The sequence below is a fragment of the Oncorhynchus tshawytscha genome, linkage group LG01 (assembly GCF_018296145.1).
Source record: "Oncorhynchus tshawytscha isolate Ot180627B linkage group LG01, Otsh_v2.0, whole genome shotgun sequence".
NCBI classification, from domain to species: domain Eukaryota; kingdom Metazoa; phylum Chordata; class Actinopteri; order Salmoniformes; family Salmonidae; genus Oncorhynchus; species Oncorhynchus tshawytscha.
Genome location: NC_056429.1, coordinates 76,983,838 through 77,009,580, shown reverse-complemented (window position 1 = coordinate 77,009,580; position 25,743 = coordinate 76,983,838). Strand labels below are relative to the sequence as shown.

Genomic DNA, 25,743 nt, shown 5'->3' with positions numbered 1-25,743 from the left:
TCTTCACTAGTAAAGGGAGGTAAGGCAACATGTACTGCACAGTAATATGATTATTTGTTTCCTGTCTTGCTGTATTCTTAGTATAACTCTGAGTCTTCCTATGCTGTGACGTAAATGTTAGTTCTTCACAGAAAATACATATCAACCAATGGATTAACCGACGGGTGTTGTGAAAACAATTAATCCCTTACCATACAGCAATGTAATCCGTGACAGGCTCTGTCTGAAGCAGGGTGAAGTTGATGTAAATGCCATGTCCATGTGGCACAATGATAAGCCAGGTGCAGTCCTGTGAGTTAGGGTACTCATTTGGGTATTCCGGCGAGAATATGGTGCCATTCTGAGCTGTCATGTTGTACCCACATGGAGCTGCATTAGAAGGGAAGAGGGAGCAGTATTATCACAGAGGGTATGTATAGCATGTAGTGGGAATAGATGTTAAGTGGATTGGTCTCGGTAGCTTTGCTTGGCTTTGTCTGCTAACAATTTAAGAGCATTACTTCACCAATTGAACCTTCATTTCAAATATTTGCTGGTAAATTCTGTATACTCTACTACTTGTAGATAAAATATGAGCAGCAAACATGAGTTTTGACTGTGTTGACAACAGAGTAAACCTCACACTTTATTGTACTATCATGCTGTCTCTTTCCCTGTTTTCTGGGATTAGTCAATTCTGCACATTGAGCTTTGAAACTAAAAGGGAAAAGTGGCAATGACTTTAGATACTTCAACAAGAACCGAATATACCAAATACACTGCAAAAACACACTATCATGATGCTGAAAGGTGTGGTTGAATGAGGGACCCCAAGCAGGATTATTCAAATTTTTTAAATATACATTAATCATATATTTTTTTTTGCATTTGAAGTACATTTAAAATAATCTAAATTGGAACCATTTTAAATACATTTATTGCTTTGTCAATTTTATTTGTATTTATTATTGTATTTATTATTTGTATTTTATATTAAACACACTTAAAATTATCTAAATTGGGACACATTTTCTTAGTATAGATAAAGAGCAAAAACAAATATACTTCAAATACACTTCAGGTAAATATTACGTATATTTCTCATAAATTAGAATTATACTAAAATGTTATTTGAAATACAATTCCTGTATTTTCTTTAAAAAAAGTATTTATATTGTATTTCAAGTATACTTTTACAAATACATCTTCTCAACCAATGTCAACATGCGATTTACAAAGCAGTTGTAGCTGAACCAACAATTTACTAACCACTTTTGTTAACTGTGCACCATGGCCATTTCACGCTTTAGTTATTCATATTACGGTAATAAGTTCACATTTCAATAAAATGAAAGGTGTTATTAAAAGTACACCATTATTCAGTTTGAAAATGGAAAACATTTGAATAAGTTAAATATGTTAAATATGAAGAACAATATCCTATTATAAATCAAAACTTCACATGCAGAAAAGGATGCTGGTAATATGCAAATGTTTGAGCTCATGCGTTTTTGAAAGTACACTTTAAGTATATTGTGTGGACATTTAAGACTCTTAAGTATTTTCTTGAGATATGAAAAAGTTTATTCTCAGGAAGCATGTTCCTCAGCTGTGCATGTTTTGTTATGTGGAATAAACTATCATTATCATTGTGAACTTTCTCTGCACTCTTCTGAACAGGAATTCAGAAAGTACTATACTTGAACTCATTATTGGCACTGAAACTACAGTGCCTTGCAAAAGTATTCATAACCCTTGGATATTTTTCACATTATATTGTTACAAAGTAAGATAAAAATGTAATTTTTTTGTCAACAATCTACACAAAATATTCTGTCAAAGTGGAAGATTTCAATGTAAAAAAAATGGAACGAAAGAAATTAAATAACTCAAATACAGTGGGGCAAAAAAGTATTTAGTCAGCCACGAATTGTGCAAGTTCTCCCACTTAAAAAGGTGAGAGGCCTGTAATTTTCATCATACAGTGCCTTGCGAAAGTATTCGGCCCCCTTGAACTTTGCGACCTTTTGCCATATTTCAGGCTTCAAACATAAAGGTATAAAACTGTATTTTTTTGTGAAGAATCAACAACAAGTGGGACACAATCATGAAGTGGAACGACATTTATTGGATATTTCTACCTTTTTTAACATATCAAAAACTGAAAAATTGGGCGTGCAAAATTATTCAGCCACCTTAAGTTAATACTTTGTAGCGCCACCTTTTGCTGCGATTACAGCTGTATGTCGCTTGGGGTATGTCTCTATCAGTTTTGCACATCGAGAGACTGAAATTTTTTCCCATTCCTCCTTGCAAAACAGCTCGAGCTCAGTGAGGTTGGATGGAGAGCATTTGTGAACAGCAGTTTTCAGTTCTTTCCACAGATTCTCGATTGGATTCAGGTCTGGACTTTGACTTGGCCATTCTAACACCTGGATATGTTTATTTCTGAACCATTCCATTGTAGATTTTGCTTTATGTTTTGGATCATTGTCTTGTTGGAAGACAAATCTCTGTCCCAGTCTCAGGTCTTTTGCAGACTCCATCAGGTTTTCTTCCAGAATGGTCCTGTATTTGGCTCCATCCATCTTCCCATCAATTTTAACCATCTTCCCTGTCCCTGCTGAAGAAAAGCAGGCCCAAACCATGATGCTGCCACCACCATGTTTGACAGTGGGGATGGTGTGTTCAGGGTGATGAGCTGTGTTGCTTTTACGCCAAACATAACGTTTTGCATTGTTGCCAAAAAGTTCAATTTTGGTTTCATCTGACCAGAGCACCTTCTTCCACATGTTTGGTGTGTCTCCCAGGTGGCTTGTGGCAAACTTTAAACGACACTTTTTATGGATATCTTTAAGAAATGGCTTTCTTCTTGCCACTCTTCCATAAAGGCCAGATTTGTGCAATATACGACTGATTGTTGTCCTATGGACAGAGTCTCCCACCTCAGCTGTAGATCTCTGCAGTTCATCCAGAGTGATCATGGGCCTCCTGGCTGCATCTCTGATCAGTCTTCTCCTTGTATGAGCTGAAAGTTTAGAGGGACGGCCAGGTCTTGGTAGATTTGCAGTGGTCTGATACTCCTTCCATTTCAATATTATCGCTTGCACAGTGCTCCTTGGGATGTTTAAAGCTTGGGAAATCTTTTTGTATCCAAATCCGGCTTTAAACTTCTTCACAACAGTATCTCGGACCTGCCTGGTGTGTTCCTTGTTCTTCATGATGCTCTCTGCGCTTTTAACGGACTTCTGAGACTATCACAGTGCAGGTGCATTTATACAGAGACTTGATTACACACAGGTGGATTGTATTTATCATCATTAGTCATTTAGGTCAACATTGGATCATTCAGAGATCCTCACTGAACTTCTGGAGAGAGTTTGCTGCACTGAAAGTAAAGGGGCTGAATAATTTTGCACGCCCAATTTTTCAGTTTTTGATTTGTTAAAAAAGTTTGAGATATCCAATAAATGTCGTTCCACTTCATGATTGTGTCCCACTTGTTGTTGATTCTTCACAAAAAAATACAGTTTTATATCTTTATGTTTGAAGCCTGAAATGTGGCAAAAGGTCGCAAAGTTCAAGGGGGCCGAATACTTTCGCAAGGCACTGTAGGTACACTTCAACTATGACTATAAGTCTTCACAAGGTTTTCACACACTGTTGCTGGTATTTTGGCCTATTCCTCCATGCAGATGTCCTCTAGAGCAGTGATGTTTTGGGGCTGTTGCTGGGCAACACGGACTTTCAACTCCCTCCAAAGATTTTCTATGGGGTTGAGATCTGGAGACTGACTAGGCCACTCCAGGACCTTGAAATGCTTCTTACGAAGCCACTCCTTCGTTGGCCGGGCGGTGTGTTTGGGATCATTGTCATGCTGAAAGACCCAGCCACGTTTCATCTTCAATGCCCTTGCTGATGGAAGGAGGTTTTCACTCAAAATCTCACGATACATGGCCCCATTCATTCTTTCCTTTACACGGATCAGTCGTCCTGGTCCCTTTGCAGAAAAACAGCCCCAAAGCATGATATTTCCACCCCCATGCTTCACAGTAGGTATGGTTTTCTTTGGATGCAACTCAGCATTCTTTGTCCTCCAAACACGACGAGTTGAGTTTTTACCAAAAAGTTATATTTTGGTTTCATCTGACCATATGACATTCTCCCAATCCAGTTCTGGATCATCCAAATGCTCTCTAGCAAACTTCAGACGGGCCTGGACATGTACCGGCTTAAGCAGGGGGACACGTCTGGCACTGCAGGATTTGAGTCCCTGGCGGCGTAGTGTGTTACTGATGGTACGCTTTGTTACTTTGGTCCCAGCTCTCTGCAGGTCATTCACTAGGTCACCCCGTGTGGTTCTGGGATTTTTGCTCAGCGTTCTTGTGATCATTTTGACCCCACGTGGTGAGAGCTTGCGTGGAGCCCCAGATCGAGGGAGATTATCAGTTGTCTTGTATGTCTTCCATTTCCTAACAATTGCTCCCACAGTTGATTTCTTCAAACCAAGCTGCTTACCTATTGCAGATTCAGTCTTCCCAGCCTGGTGCAGGTCTACAATGTTGTTTCTGGTGTCCTTTGACATCTCTTTGGTCTTGGCCATAGTGGAGTTTGGAGTGTGACTGTTTGAGGTTGTGGACAGGTGTCTTTTATACTGATAACAAGTTCAAACAGGTGCCATTAATACAGGTAACGAGTGGAGGACAGAGGAACCTCTTAAAGAATAAGTTACAGGTCTGTGAGAGCCAGAAATCTTGCTTGTTTGTAGGTGACCAAATACTTATTTTCCACCATAATTTGCAAATAAATTCATTAAAAAGTCATTAGTCATTATTCGCTGCAGATCCTCTCAAGCTCTGTCAGGTGAAGGTGAACCTTTGCACCAGTCTGAGATCCTGAGCACTTTGAAGCAGGTTTTCATCAAGGATCTCTTTGTACGTTGCTCATCTTTCCCTCAACCCTGACTAGTCTCCCAGTCCCTTCCACTGAAAAACATCCCCACAGCTTGATGCTGCCACCACCATGCAGGTTTCCTCCAGACGTGACGCATGGCATTCAGGACAAAAAGTTCAATCATTGTTTCATCAGAACAGAGAATCTTGTTTCTCAAGGTCAGAGTCCTTTAAACTCCAAGTGGGCTGTCATGTGCCTTTTAATGAGGAGTGGCTTCGGTCTGGCCACTCTACCACAAAGGCCTGATTGGTTGAGTGCTGCAGAGTTGATTGTCCTTCTGGAAGTTTCTCCCATCTCCACAGAGGAACTCTGGAGCTCTGTCAGAGTGACCATCAGGTTCTTGGTCACTTCCCTGACCAAGGCCCTTCTCCCCAAATTGCTCAGTTTGGCCAGGCGGCCAGCTCTAGGAAGTGTCTTGGTGGTTCCAAACTTCTTCCATTTAAGAATGATGGAGGCCACTGTGTTCTTGGGGACCTTCAATGCAGCATTTTTTGTACCCTTCCCCAGATCTGTGCCATGACACAATCCTGTTTCGGGCTCTATGGACAATTCCTTCGACCTCATGGCTTGGGTTTTGCTCTGACATGCACTGTCAACTGTGGGACCTTATATATACAGGTATATTTAATCCATTTTAGAATAAGTATGTTTAAGAATATTTTATTTTGTATACTTGCATTATTTCACTCTGTCAATAAAGTCATTATTGTTTCACAACAATGTTGTTGATCCATCCTCAGTTCTCCCATGACAGCCATTGAACTCTGCAACTGTTTTACAATCACCAATGGCCTCATGGTAACGTCCCTGAGCAGTTTCATTCCTGTCCTGCAGCTCAGTTCAGAAGGACGACTGTTTGTTTGATGTGTCTGGGTGGTTTAATACATAATCAACTGCATAATTATTAACTTGACCATGCTTAAAGAGATATTCAATGTTTGATTGGATATTGTGAACGATCTACCAATCACTGCCCTTTTATGAGGCTTTCGAAAGGCTCCCTGATCTTTGTAGTGTAATCTGTGCCTGAAATGCAATACTTGACTGAGGGACCTTACAGATGTTGTATGAATGAGGGACAGAGGAAGGGTTAATCGTAACAAAAATGATTACAAACCCCTATTATTTCACACAGTCTATGTAACATATTCTGTCATTTGTTAAGCCAAATTTGACTCTTGAACTAATTTAGGCGTGCCTAAACAAAGCAGCTGAATACTTATGAAATTACTATATTTTAGTTATCCAATTTGACACTACAGAGTATTTTGAGTTCATTGTTGACAACAAATCACATCTAAATCCATTTTAATCCCACTTTTTAACACAATTTGAAGAAATACAAGGGGTATGAATACTTTTGCAAGGCCCTGTATACTTGATCACTGTACCTGTGTGTACCTGATCACTCAGGTAAAAAATAAATAATTAAAAACAACTCCAAGTGTATTTTGAATGAATATTCTAAACTACAATTAAAGCGTTTGAAGTTGAAGTACAGTTTTAATGAGTGTGTTTAAGTTTAATGATAGTGAACATATAGTATACTAAAAGACTGAAAAAACATTGAATATAAAGTACACTTAAGTCTGTTTAGAGTGTAATGATATTATATTTATCGTATACTTCAGATATAATATACATCTCATATTATAAGTATATTATTCAAATGTTTTTGTATATTTAAGTATACTTTAGTATACTTGTAATATATTAAAATATATTTTTAAATCATTTGGGACGACTGAGAAATCTTTGGAGGTATTGATTGATTAAGGCTTTTTTCAGCTCTCACTGCTCAAATCAGAAGCAATTTAGAAGACGTCCCAGTAGTGTGGGTCTTAACTGGAGCAGTTTTCAAAGGCAGTAATTAGAGTCAGTTTTGGAAAACAATTTTTTCGTGCAGATTTAAAACAACAGAACTTCACTTCCAGAGCATTACGAGAAATAGGTAATGGCTGGATAGAATTCTAGTGTAGGGCTAAAACACTTCCTAACAAATACATTCTAAAATAGTTTGATAAACTGTAAAGCAAAGAAGTCATTTATGCTTTTGGTGAAACATCTGAAATGTATCATATTGATTCATGCTCACCCTCACACCGGGGAAAGGGATGATTCCATTTTCTGTTGATTCCATGTTGGCATGTGAGCACAGGATGTCCAATCAGAACGTATCCAGGAAAGCATTCAAAAGTTATTGATTGGCCAGCATTGTAGTCATTATTAATAATATATCCATTAGGGAATTGAGTAGGGTCTTGGCAATTCTGCAATTCATATGCTGAGAGAGAGAGAGAGAGAGAGCATAATTATTATAACAGGAATATACATACTATCACCACAACAAGACAGTTTCAAACAAATTCTGTGCTCCACAGGTGACTCATCCCACTTAACCGTTTGAGACAGTACTGGAACACATGCCACCTGTCAGACACATTTCCACCAAATGCCACAGTGACATGTGAATTCCAAGCATATGCCATCAACAAAGAATGGCCATCAGGAAATCATCAAGCTTTTCTATTTCAACTTACAAATAAATTACCATTCAAAAGTTTGGGGTCACTTAGAAATGTCTAATTATCAACTTTTTTTTTGCTTTTCTTTCAAAAACAAGGACATTTCTAAGTGACCCCAAACTTTTGAACGGTAGTGTATATCAGCGTTACTCCAAAAGCTAATGAAGCTTGATAAAGCTGACAATTGACATATACAATTAACATTGCCTGACGACTCAAATTGAATTATTCCGCTGTTCTATGTTAGCTACAGGCTTCAGTCTGAGAGTGCCATCGTTGAAGTCGTTTGTGGTGACGCCAAAATGAGGGGTGTTATATAAATGTCATCAGTGATTGGATCATTTCTAAACCAATCAGAGTATAAATGCCAATGAATCATTTTCAAAACACTGCTTTACCCCGGTTTCTGGGATCAATCAGAACGGTTAGAATGTGTTTGCGTTCTAGAAATCTTCGGGGAGGTATTCAGATCCAGACTCATTGCGGAGACTAAACTGACATTTGGCCAGAGAAAGGAGTTTGGGTAGTCAGGCAACAATGAACTAGCCTGTAAGTAGCAATTGTCAAATGAGATGTAGTATTCTAGCCATATGGTTGTTTTTGTCTGCTAAGAGGAGAGGAGGGAAAGCCAGAATATGAACCTACTGGCCTAGAAGTGGGAGAAGAAGACATACAGGGTTATCTCTTGTAAGGTGGAAGCCATACACTCAACATCTAAATGCCACTCAACATTGATTCTGAATGCTTTATCCAGACGGGAGCAGCCACATAATGGAGTAACCTCTCAATGCTCCTAAGAGGGCAGATTCTCAGATAATTTAACTGACAGGCACTTAAGTCCTTGAATTTGACATTCCATCTATTTTGCATTTAACATTTAATCACTCTGAGTTGCTTCCTAAAAAGAGAGCTAGAGTATATCAACAGAAGATAGATAAAAACGGTGACAATAAGGATTTCACATCAGCCTTTTCCATAGATTGTTTTCCAGATGTGGCACAAAATCCCCCAAAACAACAACCAAGTACCAAAATTGTCAATTGAAACCAATAGAGACCAAGCTCGTTTAGAAGAAACGGAGCTAGACGGATAGGGAAAACACTGTTTCACATGGTTGATGAAAACAGAGTATACCTCACCTTGGTAGGCCAGTTTGAATCCCTGCCTGTTTTCGGAGTGGTCACTGTAGAAGTGGATCATGGTCTCATGTGTTGTACTCAGCAGGTTGGGTGGCAGCTGACTTCCGCTGAACTGTCCAATCAGAGAGCTGCTGTGCTGCGGCCCATTTCGCACCTCTAAAAAATCATGGTTGTCTTCAGAGGAGAAGTTGAAAAACTGAATATGAGCACCTGTAAAACACAGAAATATTATATGAGGTATACTGTATGAACAATGTTCATTTCATAATCAAAACAAGCATCAAAGTGTTAAATGGTTTAAGTCCCATTAACCTAAAGCGTTAACTGTTAACAGAAATTGTGGCACGTGTGCACGTGTTGTAATCATTTAATGCATTCAGCAGACATTAGCATGGCTCATTTGATGTGGTTTATTTTCACCTATTGTGCTAGCCTATTTTTGTCAAGCTACATATCGGCATGTTGAGAGAAACTATTCAACACATCATTTGTTATGATGGTACAAATGATTCCGCAATATGACATTAAGATCAGCTCGTGTTTTTCCAGGGGAGAAACAGAAGTGGGAAATTATTATAATAAATTTCAGTGTGTTTTTCTGGTAAGTTGTGTTCTGTTAGTTCAAGGCCTAATGCTGGAGGAAAGCATTTGCCACTTGGTGATGCTTAGGACAATCCATTGAAGGATAATCTTGTAGTTATGCATCCATATACCACTTTCTTACAATGCTTTATTCTACCCAGTCTGTCTGTCCTAAAAGCTCAAATCAGCGTCTGCAGAAGCATTTTTTGTGTCTTATAAAAAATATTGAGCCGTGTAAACAACACAAACGTATGCATTGTTGGTATACACACAGTACAAAATTATTGTTTTTATTCTCACTTGGAGTGGCTGCTTGATAAGGCAGAAAATTGCTTTTGTATATCTCGATGTGTTACAATATTTTTCTTAGGTTGGGTAAAGAACATTTTTGTGCTCAGAGCCTGAATAGCTGAATAGCTTTTTAAAATCACACACAATTACCTAACATCTGGAATGGTTACTTTGTTCTGGACTCATTTGAACTATGAAGAACCACCAATATGTGGTCTGCAAACAACAGCTCTCTTGTCGAGTTGCTGTGACTTTGTTTTGTTTTTACATCTGATTTTCGATAAATATAACATTTTAACGACCACTTTTATACAAGGTAATTTGATTAGTATACTTTACGGATTTTTTACTCACAGCAAAGGTTTAAAAAAATGTTGATAAATAAAGCAAGAGGATAACTAAGGGGGGACCCACTATCCATTTTCCTAAGGAATACCTTTTGTTAGTTCCAACAAATTGCAAAAAAAGAAAGCCATTATCGCTGACCTTGTTAACATTAGCCATGGCTCCTTATCATTATTGTTACCATAGCAGGTTCCTCACCATATCCAACTGGTAAAAGAATCCTCCATGTACAATCCAGGTTACCAGGGTAGTTGCCAGGGAATCCAGGACTTAAAATAACATTGGTCAAGTCATGTACTGTTCCACCACACTTTGCTGGAAAGGAAAAAGCACATAATGCGTGGTACACATTGTAAAATAGTGCAGACAATGAATAGCACTGAAACTGTCAAAAAGAGCCTTGAATGTGACTATTTCAAAGTAAAAGTTCTTACCAATGCAGAGTGGGGGAGGGTAGTTCCAGCGCCGCACGGTTCCTGGCATACATGATATATGGGAGTGGCCCTGGAAAAGAGTTTCCCAGCAGAAGTAAAGGCAGGGGGTTTCTCTCTAAGCACACTGAACTCAGAGACAAATCACTGTTTGCCTCTGTTACTGAGTTTACCATGCATACACGTGACTCAGCACACATCTCTGCATATTTACTTATTGAATAAAGCTTTGCATGTTGACATAGCAGTGGGAATACAGCAGACATGATTCTCTAAAAGACAAAAGCTCTCACCTGCAGCATGTATCCCGGTTCACAGCTGAATGACACTACTTCGTTGACCATGTACCTGTCCCCTGTTTTGATCCCGTTGGCAGGCACCATCGGCTCCGGACAGGTGGTGAGACCAACGGCTGGATGAAGCAGAGAGAGAGAACAGGTGTCATCATGTCTGGTTAGGTAGAATACTTAATGTTGCACATCACAAGAATGTTTGGTCTTTATTCCTCAGTTTGGTGATCATGTTTTGAGACTTATGTGTTTCAGAGTTGCACAGTAGTTATCAAATCTGGAGCAACAAGAGGCAAACACATTGGAGAACATTGCAAAGCCAATTGGATGTGATTATTGAATGCTGTGAACAGGCTCTAGTATAGCCTATAGCTAATTAAATAGAGAAAATGTAGATTGGTTTTGTCATGATGACGTAATGATTTTATTAAGTTTAAGTTTTGTATATTCAAATAATTTGTCATTTGGATCAAGGGCGAAACAGTACAGATGGGGGTCCTCCCACTGATTTTTTTGTTGTTGACATTTAAAACGCATTTCCTGTAATTCTACACAGTTTTACATTACTTATTGTGCCTCTGAGGGGTATTTTAAGGGGTATATGGAATGGTATTTTGAAAACACAGTATAAGTGGAAGGATAAGTGGAAGGCTGTCCAACAGATGTCTTTTGGGGAAAACGGCTAACTTCCTGCATTTTAACACATTTGGCCATGGGGCAGAGAGAAAAATGTGCTGTTTTATAGCTTGTCTCCTGCTATTCTTCACAATTTGCAATTAGGATGATAGAACATTTTGCAGATTTAAAGTTAATTTCCTGCTACTCTACACATTGTTCCATGAGGCTGAGAGAAAACCTTGTAGTTTTAAAGTAACTGTCCAGTGAAAATCTCACTTTTAAAAGTTTAAATTCTGCCAAGGCAGCAGCTACTCTTCCTGGGGGTCCAGCAAAATTAAGGCAGATATACAATTTTAAAAACATTACAATACATTCACAGGTTTCATACCAGTCTGTTGTTGGGGTAAGCCCACACCATTCCAACACAGAAAATGTGCTTTTTTAACATAGCTTTTCTTCCCAAAATGATTAATTATTTCACTCATATCGTAATTAATTATATGTCATATTTCATAGAAATCTGGAAACACTGGTTGACCTTTTGAATAAATAAAAAATTACGGCTTTAAACTGTATAACTGTTTAATGCACCATCATACCAAAATCATTTAATGCTTAAAAACAAAAATGGATGAATAAGATATTTGCCTACAGAAGTGACATTTCTTATTGATCCTTACAGAACCGTCCAAAAACAAATCCTGTGAAATGATGTCAACACATACTGGAGGAGTTACTAGCTAGCTACAAGTGGCTAGCTTAGCTAAAGAATTAGCTACAGTACGTTGGTCGGGGTGCGCATGAACCACCAAAGGCACACCCCATTTCTGTTTGAAAATTGAGAAAGAGGAAGAGTTCAAATCAAATCAATCTAATGTTATTTGTCACATGCATCGTAGACAACAATTGTAGACTACCAGTGCTTACTTATGGGTCTTTTTCCAACAATGCAGAGTTAAAGACACAGTGAATAACTAATAAAAAATAACGAGTAAAATAACTTGGCTATATATAGGGAGTACCAGTACAGAGTCGATGTGCAGGGGTACGAGGTCATTGAGGTAGCTATGTACTGTACATATAGGTAGGGGTAAAGTGACTTGCAGCAGCGTATACGGTGAGTGTGAAAGTAAGTGTGTATGTGCGTGTGTGTGTGTAACAAACTGTAAGTCACTCTGGATAAGAGCATCTGCTAAATGACTAAAATGTCAACGTAAATGTGTGAGACGTCAGTATGCATGTGTGTGCATGTTATGTGTGCATGGGTGTATGTAGTGTGTGTGTGTGTGTGTACTGGGGTCTTGGTGTAAGTGTGTGTGAGTGTGTGGGTAGAGTCCAGTGTGTGTGTGAATAGAGTCAGTGCAAAAGAGTTGCTGCAGGGTCAATGCAGGTAGTCTGGGTAGCCATTTGATTAGCTATTTATCAGTCTTGTTTAGAAGTCTTGTGGCTTGGGGGTAGAAGCTGTTGAGGGTCCTGTTGGTTCCAGACTTGGTGCATTGGTACCGCTTGCGGTAGCAAAGTGAACAGTCTGTGGCTTGGGTGGCTGGAGTCTTTTGCAATTTTTTGGGCCTTCCTCAGATACTGCCTAGTATAGAGGTACTAGATGGCAGGGAGCTTGGCCCCAGTGATGTACAGTACATGGATCGTTTATCGTGCCCAAAGTCGACCGCTAAAGCTAATTTCATGCAATTCTAATGACGTGGTCTTATGCTATCTGTGGGCCCCTGACCTCCAATAATATATTTTTGGATTTTAAAGAAATAATTGGGGGGACACAAATCGATCTGTTCTGAATATTGGGGGGAGACATGTCTGCCCATCCCCCATGGCAATTTCACCTATGATTTGGATGGATAAACCCACAGTCGTGGGAAGGTAATGCTGATAAATGACTACAGTTGGGGTACCCAGGTGCACAGGTTATTGACAAAATGATGAAGCTATAAGTGCCATTTCTGCTGTGTAACCTTTGTCTCTATGCTTTTGAATTTAGAATGCAAAAGCTGTATTGTTAAAAAAATCAGACAACAGCATAACCACTGATCTGCGTTATGCAAATACATTATGTAATTAAACATCTTTAAAGCATCTTTCAGTAGGTTAAAACTGTACACACTGCAGTATGAGGCGGTGAGAGAGCATGTTGCCATGACAACCACGTTAGTCAAGCCAATGAAAGGAGAACCTGTATAAATTCGCCTTGTTTGGATATACGACTCAGCAGATGGCACTGTGCCGTTGTGAGTGTGTGTAAAACTGCCTCATTGTTTCTCTCCCTATCAATAGCAAAGCACTTTCACATGCAATGCTTAGTCCTACAATACCAAACACGAAAAAAGGTAAACTGTTTCAAACAGGGAAGCCCAGATGGCTGTTGGGGGATGGGGTGAGACTATGGAGATTAAACATTAGCTTTGGTTCCTGGAGAATTCACAGCAGAATTCAGAGCAAGTTACTATCAATAGATTTTAAGGAGCGTGTGCTCATGTTCAGGAGGGGGTGAGTGGAGATTAATACAACTGTTGAAAAACCGTTTGAACCACAAAAGGAAAACTGGGTATTTCTTTAAATGCTAAGGCACTAGCTTATACCAAACTACTAGCACATCATTTATTTTTATCAATATCACTTGTTAATTCCAATTCCATCTAGCTGACACTCACATTACACATACCAACCATTTTAAATGTTTTTCTGCAGAATAAATCAATAAAATGCCACATGGCCATATTCTCTCAGATGATAAATGATAACCCTTGAGCATAAACAATCTGACATTTTCTCCACAAGCACAGAGGACTGATCCAGGCAGGAATTCAGCCTTCAAGATCTAGAAAGTCGAACATTTGATACACTTGTCTCGTCACCCGAGCTCTAACTAATTCACCATCTTAATAGGTAATCAAAACACGTGCCATGAATCTCCCAACTGCATAATAACTTTGGCACTTCGCAACTACTGCGCACAAGACAGATTTAGTCTCGGATCATTAAGATGCAGCCACAGTCATCCGATGCTAAACATTAAGAATGAACCTAAAGGTCAATGACAGCCATGTCCGTGCAAATATAACAAGCTGCTTTCATTCTGATTATATCTATTTTTACAGTGCAAGTAGCTCTGGAAATAAAAGCATTTGGACAGTGTATGTCCTTTACATACATTTCTTTCCTCTCTTCTGCAGAACATTGCAGAAATGGCATGGCTTTATAATGCATAACGCTTCCAGGAAGACATCCTGACAATTATGTGTAATATTCAAGAGAACTGGCAAATAGTATATATTAAATTGGCTTAAACCATCTTAATTTGGAACATCATGACATTCTCAGCAGGTCTTAGTTTTGTCCAAGTCTATTAGCAAGGTCGGGATAAGATTTTTTTGCCCAGCATTTGCACATGCCTCCTTGGTCTGAACCTGCCTGTTCTGTATTCTTTTATCTTTATTTGACCAGGTCATTTTCATTTATACATGTAACAGCGACCTGGAAAGGGAAGTGTTGCTATGGAGAGATGAAGGGTTAAACAAGTCAATTCAAAGATAGATAAATCGGTTGCTGTTGCCATGTTTGAAGGAGGTTCCAGGTTGGCAATTGAGCCAGGACTCAAAGGTTAATATGCCTAATCTAGCATGTAGGTTTGTGTTGTGGGGCGTGTACCCACTGGGCTCAGGTGTCAATTTAACGTGAAATGACATGGAAACACAGTTGATTCAACCAGAGTGTGCCCAGTGGGTAGTGACCAGAAGGAGTCATGACCTTCGTTAAATATCTCCTCTCTGTCTGTGTGTGTGTGTGTGTGTGTAAAACTTAATAAACAGAGTTTTAAAAAATAAAAAATAATTATTCTCCTCTCCATATACAGTGTGGTCCGAATTTATTGAACCCTTGATAAAGATGAGCAAATATGATTGTATAAAATAAATAAATAAAACACTGAGCTATGTTGTATGCTCAAAAACATAGTATAAATTAATATAATTCCCCTAATACAATTGTTCAGAGAATGTTACGGTTTTCTTCTGTCGAAAGAGAGTCGGACCAAAATGCAGCGTGGTAAGTTAGATACATGTTTAATAAACGAATAAACACGAAATACAAAACAACAAACGGAACGTGAAAACCTATACAGCCTATCTGGTGAAATACAAAACACTGAGACAGGAACAATCACCCACGAAACACTCAAAGAATATGGCTGCCTAAATATGGTTCCCAATCAGAGACAACGAGAATCACCTGCCTCTGATTGAGAACCGCCTCAGGCAACCATAGACTTTGCTAGAACACCCCACTAAGCCACAATCCCAAAACCTACGAAAAACCCCCATATATAAACACAACACAAAATAAACCCATGTCACACCCTGGCCTGACCAAATAAATAAGAAAACACAAAATACTAAGACCAGGGCGTGACAGAACCCCCCCCCAAGGTGCGGACTCCCGGCCGCACACTAAAACCCATAGGGGAGGGTCCGGGTGGGCGTCTGTCCACGGTGGCGGCTCCGGCTCGGGACGTGGACCCCACTCCAACCAAGTCTTAGTCCCCCTGTAACGCGTCCTTTGATTGGCGACCCTCGCCGCCGACCTTGGCCTAATAACCCTCACCAAGGACCCCACTGGACTGAGGGGCAGCTCGGGACTGAGGGGAAGCTCGGGACTGAGGGGAAGCTCGGGACTGAGGGGAAGCTCGGGACTGAGGGGAAGCTCGGGACTGAGGGGTAGCTCAGCACTGAGGGGAAGCTCAGCACTGAGAGGATGCCTAGTACCGAGAGGAAGCCCAGTATTGAGAGGAAACTCAGGCAGGTAGTCGGCTCTGGCAGATCCTGGCTAGCTGGTGGTTCTGGCAGATCCTGGCTGACTGGCGGATCCTGGCTAGCTGGTGGTTCTGGCAGATCCTGGCTGACGGGCGGATCTGGAAGATCATGGCTGACTGGCGGATCCTGGCTGACTGGCGGATCTGGAAGATCCTGGCTGACTGGTGGATCCTGGCTGACTGGCGGATCTGGAAGATCATGGCTGACTGGCGGATCCTGGCTGACTGGCGGATCCTGGCTGACTGGCGGATCTGGAAGATCCTGGCTGAATGGCGGATCTGGAAGATCCTGGCTGACTGGCGGATCCTGGCTGACTGGCAGATCTGGAAGATCCTGGCTGCAGACTGGCAGCTCTGGCTGCTCCCTGCAGACTGGCAGCTCTGGCTGCTCCATGCAGACCGGCAGCTCTGGCTGCTCCATGCAGACCGGCAGCTCTGGCCGCTCCATGCAGACTGGCAGCTCTGGCTGCTCCATGCAGACCGGCAGCTCTGGCTGCTCCATGCAGACTGGCAGCTCTGGCCGCTCCATGCAGACTGGCAGCTCTGGCTGCTCCATGCAGACTGGAAGCTCTGGCTGCTCCATGCAGACTGGTAGCTCTGGCTGCTCCATGCAGACTGGCAGCTCTGGCTGCTCCATGCAGACTGGAAGCTCTGGCTGCTCCATGCAGACTGGCAGCTCTGGCTTCTCCATGCAGATTAGCAGCTCTGGCTGCGTTGAACAGGCAGGAGATTCCGGCAGCGCTGGAGAGAAGGAAGGCTCTGGCAGCGCTAAACAGGCGGGAGACTCCGGCAGCGCTGGAGAGGAGGAAGGCTTTGATAGCGCTAGACAGGCGGGAGACTCCGACAGCGCTGGAGAGGAGGAAGGCTCTGGCAGCGCTAAACAGGCGGGAGACTCCGACAGCGCTGGAGAGGAGGAAGGCTCTGGTAGCGCTAAACAGGCGGGAGACTCCGACAGCGCTGGAGAGGAGAAAGGCTCTGACAGCGCTGAACAGGCGAGGCGCACTGAAGGCCTGGTGCGTGGTGCTGGCACTGGTGGTACTGGACCGAGGACACGCACAGGAAGCCTGGTGCGGGGAGCTGCCACCGGAGAACTGGTGTGTGAAGGTGGCACAGGATGGACCGGACCGTGAAGGTGTACTGGAGAGCCTGAGAGCAGGACTGGCACAGGACTTGCAAGGCTAGGTAGGTACACAGGAGGCCTAGTGCGTGAGGCTGGCACACTCTTCACCAGCCGACTAACACGCACCTCAGGACGAGTATGGAGCGCTGACCCAGGTGCCATCAAATCCCCGACACGCTCCGTCGGACGAATATCATACCTAAAGCACCAAACTAGCAACTCCCTCATAACTCTCTCCTCCACTTTCCCCATTAACTCCTTCACAGTCTCTGCTTCACTCACCTCCAACACCGGCTCTGGTTCTGGTCTCCTCCTTGGCTCCTCACAATAAACAGGGGAAATTGGCTCAGGTCTGAACCCTGACTCTGCCACACTCTCCCTGAGCCCCCCCCCCAATACATTTTTGGGGCTGACTCTCGGGCTTCCATCCGCGTCGCCGTGCTGCCTCTTCATACCAGCGCCTTTCCGCTTTCGCCGCCTCCAGTTCTTCTTTGGGACGGCGATATTCTCCAGGCTGTGTCCAGGGTCCTTTTCCGTCCAATATCTCCTCCCACGTCCAGAAGTCCTGTGATCGCTGCTCCTCACGATAAACAGGGGGAGTTGGCACAGGTTTGAACCCCCCCCCCCAAGACATTTTTGGGGCTGACTCTCGGGCTTCCTTCTGCGCCGCCGTGCTTGTCTCTTCGACTCCATTCTCCTATAGCCCTCTTCGCACTGCTCCAGCGAATCCCAGGCGGGCTCCGGCACTCTCTCTGGGTCGACCGCCTACCTGTCTATTTCCTCCCAAGTCGTATATTCCAACCCTGGTTGCTCCTGCTGCCGCTGCCTGTCACCACGCTGCTTGGTCCTGGTGTGGTGGGTGATTCTGTTACGGTTTTCTTCCGTCAAAAGAGAGTCGGACCAAAATGCAGCGTGGTAAGTTAGATACATGTTTAATAAACGAATAAACACAAAATACAAAACAACAAACAGAACGTGAAAACCTATACAGCCTATCTGGTGACATACAAAACACTGAGACAGGAACAATCACCCACGAAACACTCAAAGACTATGGCTGCCTAAATATGGTTCCCAATCAGAGACAACGAGAATCACCTGCCTCTGATTGAGAACCGCCTCAGGCAACCATAGACTTTGCTAGAACACCCCACTAAGCCACAATCCCAAAACCTACAAAAAAAAACATATATAAACAACACAAAATAAACCCATGTCACACCCTGACCTGACCAAATAAATAAGAAAACACAAAATACTAAGACCAGGGCGTGACAGAGAAAGAGATTTGGCTTAACAGTAATAATTTTTTTCTCAAAAAGCTACGAGTAAATATTATTGACACCCCTGTTTTCAATACCTTTCAATAACTCACCTTCAATAACTCACCTTATGAGGATAACAGATAAACATTTTATGAATTGGAGAACACATTGGAAGAGATCTTAGACCATTCCCGGTGGTGGAAATAGTACTCAGTTGTCATCTTTAAAAGTAAAGATATCTTAATAGAAAATTACTAAAAGTGAAAGTTACCCTGTAAAATACTACTTGCGTAAAAGTCTTAAAGTATCTGAATTTAAATGTATTTAAGTACAATGGTGGAAAAAGTACTAAATTGTCATACTTGAGTAAAAGTAAAGAGTAAATTATATATATATAATTATTATTTTTTAAGAAACCAGATGGCATGATTTTATTTTTACATTTTTATTAATGGACAGACCGGCACATTCCAACACTCAGACATAATTTACAAATGCAGTACTTTAAAGTATTTTTACTTAAGAGCTTTACACCACTGACAATTCCACCATACAGAATCCTTTCAGATCCTTGATATCCTTCATCTGCACTTATGGACTGCCCTCTTCAATTCAGGCGTTAACATTTGTTGGATGACATGAAAATATAGCTCTTTGGCCACGCACACCAATGGTGGGTTTGGCATCGAAATGAAAATGCATGAGCAGAAATGCATGAGCCCAATGCTAGTTGATATATAGGGGGGGTCTGAAATATAGGGGGGCAGGGCAATATGGCTGCTGGCCTCCGTATTAAGCTACAGCTCATTCAGCAGTGAGAGAAATAATCTCTCGGGTCAAGATAAGAGACTGAAAACCCTCTTTATGACAGACCAGAGCCTGGTTTCCCGATAGCGATGGAACTTAGGCTTACAAGTATTTTAACGATGCATCTTTCCTACAGGGAGCACTGGTCTCGGGTCAGCTTCTCCATTCAAATATTTGTAATTATTTCACAATACAGACGACGGATCAGCTCTTAGAGATATTACCACTTACGGCTTCAAATATTGAGGCGGCTTATCATAATGCTTACCCAATAAAAATGCACAAAATCACAGATTTCATTTCGCACATTATCCTTAAATATACTGAGACAAATTACAGACAGTAGCCTACAAGTAGCAAAATAGAACTCAAATGATTGAACATGAAATGTATTTCAACATGTAGTCATCTCAGTTTTCATTAGAAGCATATTTTTATACGTCGCTTTGTTTGTATCAATTGCAAAGACATTGGCCACTTTGTATTTGTAGTCGACTTTGTTCTGAAGTTATTGGCAGTCACAGAGTTGGATAAACCATGTTATTTTATGTTTAGTGGAGACCTTCAGTGTATAAAGTGTCGTGGGAGGACAAAAAAACCATCTAGCGATGCACTTCGCTGTTCTATGGGTGGTCTGAGGCAGGTCTTAGATTGCGAGCATTTTTCAAGCACAACGTTAATAAAAATGTTTTTGGTAAACAGTTCTGAGATTTAACGATCCTCCTACAAAGGTTCTGAAAATTAACTTTAAGATGTTTTTTGAGAAACCGAGAACAGGTTATTTAGTTGTAAAGCTCAAATACAAATTTGGTAGGTTTCCTGGTTAGATCTACTGTATATCACATCGCACACTGGCTGCAAATAGGGCCTATCCTTCTAAGTGGACTGAGAGAGAGTATACATCATGACATGCCACAGCAGCTAAAGGGCACTGTTTATTCTGTTGAGACAGAGCCAGGTGAGGAAAGTCGACACAGAGACAGAGGATCTCTGATGCTATCAGGGTCCACACAGCACAGATTGGGAGCCCATTTCAGAATAAAAATAATGAATTCACATCAGGCTCCAGGAGTCAGTGGTAAAAACCTGTCTCCAACCCATCTAAAAGGCAGCGGTAAAAACCTGTCTCCAACCCATCTAAAAGGCAGTGGTAAAAATCTGTCTCCAACCCATCTAAAAGGCAGTGGTAAAAATCTGTCTCCAACCCATCTAAAAGGCAGTGGTAAAAACCTGTCTCCAACCCATCTAAAAGGCAGTGGTAAAAATCTGTCTCCAACCCATCTAAAAGGCAGTGGTAAAAACCTGTCTCCAACCCATCTAAAAGGCAGTGGTAAAAATCTGTCTCCAACCCATCTAAAAGGCAGTGGTAAAAATCTGTCTCCAACCCATCTAAGAGGCAGCGGTACAAATCTGTCTCCAACCCATCTAAGAGGCAGCGGTACAAATCTGTCTCCAACCCATCTAAGAGGCAGCGGTACAAATCTGTCTCCAACCCATCTAAGAGGCAGCGGTACAAATCTGTCTCCAACCCATCTAAGAGGCAGCGGTACAAATCTGTCTCCAACCCATCTAAGAATACAAATCTGTCTCCAACCCATCTAAGAGGCAGCGGTACAAATCTGTCTCCAAACCATCTAAAAGGCAGTTGTAAAAATCGGTCTCCAACCCATCTAAAAGGCAGTGGTAAAAATCGGTCTCCAACCCATCTAAGAGGCAGAGGTAAAAATCGGTCTCCAACCCATCTAAGAGGCAGCGGTACAAATCTGGATCCAACCGATCTAAGAGGCAGCGGTACAAATCTGTCTCCAACTAATCTGAGGCAATGGTAAAAATCTGTCTCCAACTGATCTAAGAGGCAGGTAAAAGGTGGAGACATTAGATTTTAAATCATCCAGTAATCTTTGTATTTATTTTTGGGTTAACAACATTTCGGTTGTAATGCACTTGTCCTTATATTGTAAAAAGGTTGGCACTTAATCTAGCAACAAGGGTCTGTGTATGTGTAGATTATGTATTATTTGATCCTGTTAAAGTACATTGGTTTATACAGCACAGTAGAGATTCAAGAGGGGGCAATTATTTGGTCTACGGTCTTTTGTTGTTCGAGTGAAAGTAGTTGAGTGGGATGGCATCCAAAGGCAAGCTGACAACCTTCCAAAGCCTATAATTTTCCCTTAGACAGGTTACTGTATTCAAATCAGTCTTACTCAGTAGGCTACAGTAGTGAGTTAATAAACAGATGGACAGAATGCCTACTATGATGACAGCTTTGGTAACTTTTCTTAAGCTTTTACATATGTCTAAAATCCACAAACCTCACCCAGAGCTTCTTAATTCTGGACATACAAAAGTAAAATGCCCTGTTGAGAGTTTTTGATCATGATATTTTTAACTGCACTTGTAGGTGATACTACAAACCCACTACATGCACAGAGAGAGAGAGGGGGGATGGAGATAGATTGTTTAAGCTAAATGTAATTTGCAAAGGGGAAATATTGTGGATTCCTTTTTTTCCGTTACAGTGGCAGAGGGTATGGAGATAATTAACATTTCACAATGAGACACACTGTACTCACTTTTGTACTCAAGGTGGAATCCAGCGGCAACAACACTGATATCACTCTGGAAGTGAAGGTAGAGCTGGTTGGAGGTACTATTCAGCAAGGCTGGAGCAGTTGTACCTGAAATGCATCACAGAAGAAATCCACTTTCATCTCACTGTTGAAAGAAGTCCATTTGCACTACTGATTATATATGGATGTTCTCTTGAGGATTGGTATGTCAAATGACTACAGTTTATATTGATTGCCAAAACAGAATAAGGTGAACAGCTGTTTGCTATTCTATGGACATTTTCCCTCCTTTATAAAATACAATCATTTTTGGAAGACAACCAAAGGAAACAAACAGGAAAGGGAGGAAGAGGAATCCAAAATATGCCGATAAATTCTGACAGGCAGTGGCCATTGAAGTTTGTCGCTGATCTTCAGCAAGAACTGATCTCCCAGGGGAGAGCTCTCATCAAATCAAATCAAAGTTTATTTGTCACGTGCGCCGAATACAACAGTGTATATTACAGTGAAATGCTTACTTACAGGCTCTAACCAATAGTGCAAAAAAGGTATTAGGTGAACAATAGGTAGGTAATGAAATAAAAACAACAGTAAAAAGACAGGCTATATACAGTAGCGAGAATATAAAAGTAGCGAGGCTACATACAGACACCGGTTAGTCAGGCAAAGGCAAAGGCTTCCAAGGGGCAGTCAACCATCTGACACTGTCAGGGGCAAAGTACAATTTAAACACCCACAGCTGCTGAAAGACGATGCCCAGAGCTTACCCATGATGTTGCGCAACGATTTAAGTCAATAAGTCATTGTTTTAGTCAAAGTATGATACATTTGAACATGATGTTGAAAATTCATGGAAATCCGTGTCAATGCAATGTCTTTTCCTATGAGATGACATGCAAATACTTATCTGACTACGTTCCGTTTCAGGGCTGGGTTTTATTTGAAAGTTACCATCCACCAGCATGGCATTGTTAATTAATCAGAAACACCTGCAATGTTCTTCCTCTTCACGAGGCATGATTGAGCTGAGCCAAATAGCCTTTCAATGTCCACTTGGGCTCCTGAGCCATGAAGCATATAAAAATAGCACCTCCACTATTTTTTTTACATGAAAAGGATCAAAAAGTTAAAAGTTTCACTTAATTTTTGAGCTCGCTTGTATTACAAAATATAAACTGTATATACAGTGCCTTCAGAAAATATTCACACCCCTTGTTCATCGGGAGCTTCGTGAAATGGGTTTCCATGGCCGAGCAGCCACACACAAGCCTAAGATCATCATGCGCAATGCCAAGCGTTAGCTGGAGTGGTGTATTGCTCGCCGCCATTGGAGTGATAAATAACATGTCTCTATCACAAACCGTTCAATACTTAACCATATTACCGGAGCTTCATCGCATTCTTTCAAACTATTTCTAAGGTGGATTCGTGGCCACAATTTATGGAAGAAATTTGGAGATAACAATAGATGTCAAATATATTGGTTTCCCTATCCATCTGTTGCAAAGTTTCCCCAAAATGATTATGACAAATCCAGTTCCAGAACCAGCCTAGTTGGCGTTTTTTTAAATACGGTGTATAAAAATAAAAAACCTAGCAACAACAGATAACATTAGCTAGCTAGATAAGGTTAGCAAAATACAGGTTACATGTAACTGCCAAAATAAAGGAAACACTTCAGTAAATGAGGGATACAAAGTATGTTGAAAGAAGGTGCTTCCACACAAGTGTGGTTCCTGAGTTAATTTTGCCATTAACATCCCACCATGCCATGTATAATGGTCATGTATAAAATTGCCCATTATTTTGGCTACCATGGCTAGAAGAAGAGATCTCAGTGACTTTGAAAGAGGGGTCTCAAAGAAGCATAGGGGGTTTAAATTGTGTGTGTGTCTTAGTCACCAACACCAGATCTCAACCCAATTGAACACTTATGGGAGATTCTGGAGCAGCCTGTGACAGCATTTTCCACCACCACCAACAACATACCACAAGCATTTCGCTACACTCGCATTAACATCTGCTAACCATGTGATTTGATAACAAATGATGGAATTTCCCATGGAAAATGGTGTCGCATCCTTTCAATAGAGTTCCAAACACCTGTAGAATCTATGCCAATGTGCAGCTCATGGTGGTCCAACGCCCTATTATTACACTTTATGTTGGTGTTTCATTTATTTTGGCAGTTACAGTACCTATCGTTAGCTAGCTAGATAAGGTTAGCATTCTAGCTAGCTACACTGACAACTGTCAGTGCCCTAGTGTTGTTTCTCCACTTCACGTGGAAATTACCATGTTTACATCCCTAATTCGTGAATATGTATTAGGAGCAATACGTCATTCTTCGGAGGTAGAACCTATACAAGCATTTCCTCTCTAGGACAGGAATTATGTAGAAATAGGGGCGGCAACGTCCTCTCAAGGGTGCCTTTAAAAAAGTCTACAGAGCTCACAGGAGGGTATCAAGGTGGTAGATTAATTAATGAGTGGTATCCTTTGTTTTGGGATGATATCCTTTGGCTCAGGCTGCTAAAAATCAGAACATAGTGTTCACTATGTGTAAGCAAACATGCTGTTGAAAAAGAGTCTGTTGTTATATAACCTGAAACTGTGTCATTCATCACTTGTATCAAACTTTATAATAGCAATACATCTCTGGTGTCTTCGGCATCGGTCAGTTTAATTAAGAAATGTTGAAACTCCCCTGGGCAGTTTAAAGATACAGTAACAAATTCTGTTGATACACCAGTTCACTAGCAGGCTTATATATTATGTTCAAACCCCAGCTCACAAGTTCTTTGACATAGTTAAAGAAAACAATAATTGTTATGCTTTTCAACAATGTCAAACATATTACATGTTTATCCTCCAATCGAGCCATTTTCACAGATTTTAGAGCTATGCTATGAGATGGCAAAATACCCTTTACTCACTCATGACAAACTGTTGACTGACCAAATACTAACAACGTTTATATTCATTCACATTAATTAATCTGATAAAATGAATAAAGTTCTCCTGGAAAATACTAACTTGATAGATATTAACATATGGTCACCTGCAAATCATGTTAGTGAGCCACCCACTTTGCAATGAGCTTCTGTAATGTATTGGGATCCAGCATAGCATGACAGTAGAAGAACGGGAAGGTATAAGATAGTCCATTATGGTGATGATTGGGGTCTGTAAAATTCTTCTTTACGCTTGAATGACTTGACTAATAATTTTGGGATTAAGTTTGACAGCTCCGTAGAGCTCATCCACTGTCCAGCTATTCAGAGGTCCATCATTTATATTAGTGAGACAGGCATCTCCAGCATTTCTAGAGCTTGTCAGATAAGTCACATATGAGCTTAAAATGTATTTTGTGGGATTAAATCTGGCACATTTAGAACGTGCATGTGATTAGGGAGTCTAGAACCGTGCTATGATTTAAGATTTTCTTGATGTGAACTTTCAGCCAATGTAACGCTCGTCAGAAGAAGGTGCAGCGTGTTCATGATACTTTATTTAATCTGAACACTAAACAAAACAACAAAAGAACAACGAACGTCACATTCCGTAGGCTACGCAGAGCTAACAAAAAACAACATCCCACAACCTAAGGTGGCAAAACAGGCTGCCTAAGTATGATTCCCAATCAGAGACAACGATAGACAGCTGTCCCTGATTGAGAACCATACCCAGACAAAACATAGAAACCCAAAACATAGAAATAAAGGGGACCGTCGCTGGGGGCCCCGGACTGGGGACCGTCGCTGGGGGCTCCGGACTGGAGTCCGTCGCTGGGGGCTCCGGACTGGAGTCCGTCGCTGGGGGCTCCGGACTTGTGTCCGTCGCTGGGGGCTCCGGACTGGAGTCCGTCGCTTGGGGCTCCGGACTGGAGTCCGTCGCTTGGGGCTCCGGACTGGAGTTCGTCGCTGGAGGCTCCGGACTGGAGGCCGTCGCTGGAGGCTCCGGATTGGAGGCCGTCGCTGGAGGCTTCGTGCCATGGATCATCACT

The 25,743-nt window shown here is 41.4% G+C and overlaps 1 protein-coding gene across 1 annotated transcript in view; it reads right to left on the bottom strand.

Moving 5' to 3' along the window:
- The window catches only part of LOC112261014 (CUB and sushi domain-containing protein 1-like), a 208,810-nt gene that overhangs the window by 64,448 nt on the left and 118,619 nt on the right, over positions 1-25,743 (bottom strand). Inside the window, 7 exon segments of the mRNA XM_042328356.1 lie at positions 192-369; positions 7,028-7,216; positions 8,597-8,806; positions 10,013-10,129; positions 10,249-10,318; positions 10,539-10,657; positions 21,741-21,845. Coding sequence (XP_042184290.1) covers positions 192-369; positions 7,028-7,216; positions 8,597-8,806; positions 10,013-10,129; positions 10,249-10,318; positions 10,539-10,657; positions 21,741-21,845 — 988 coding nt within the window.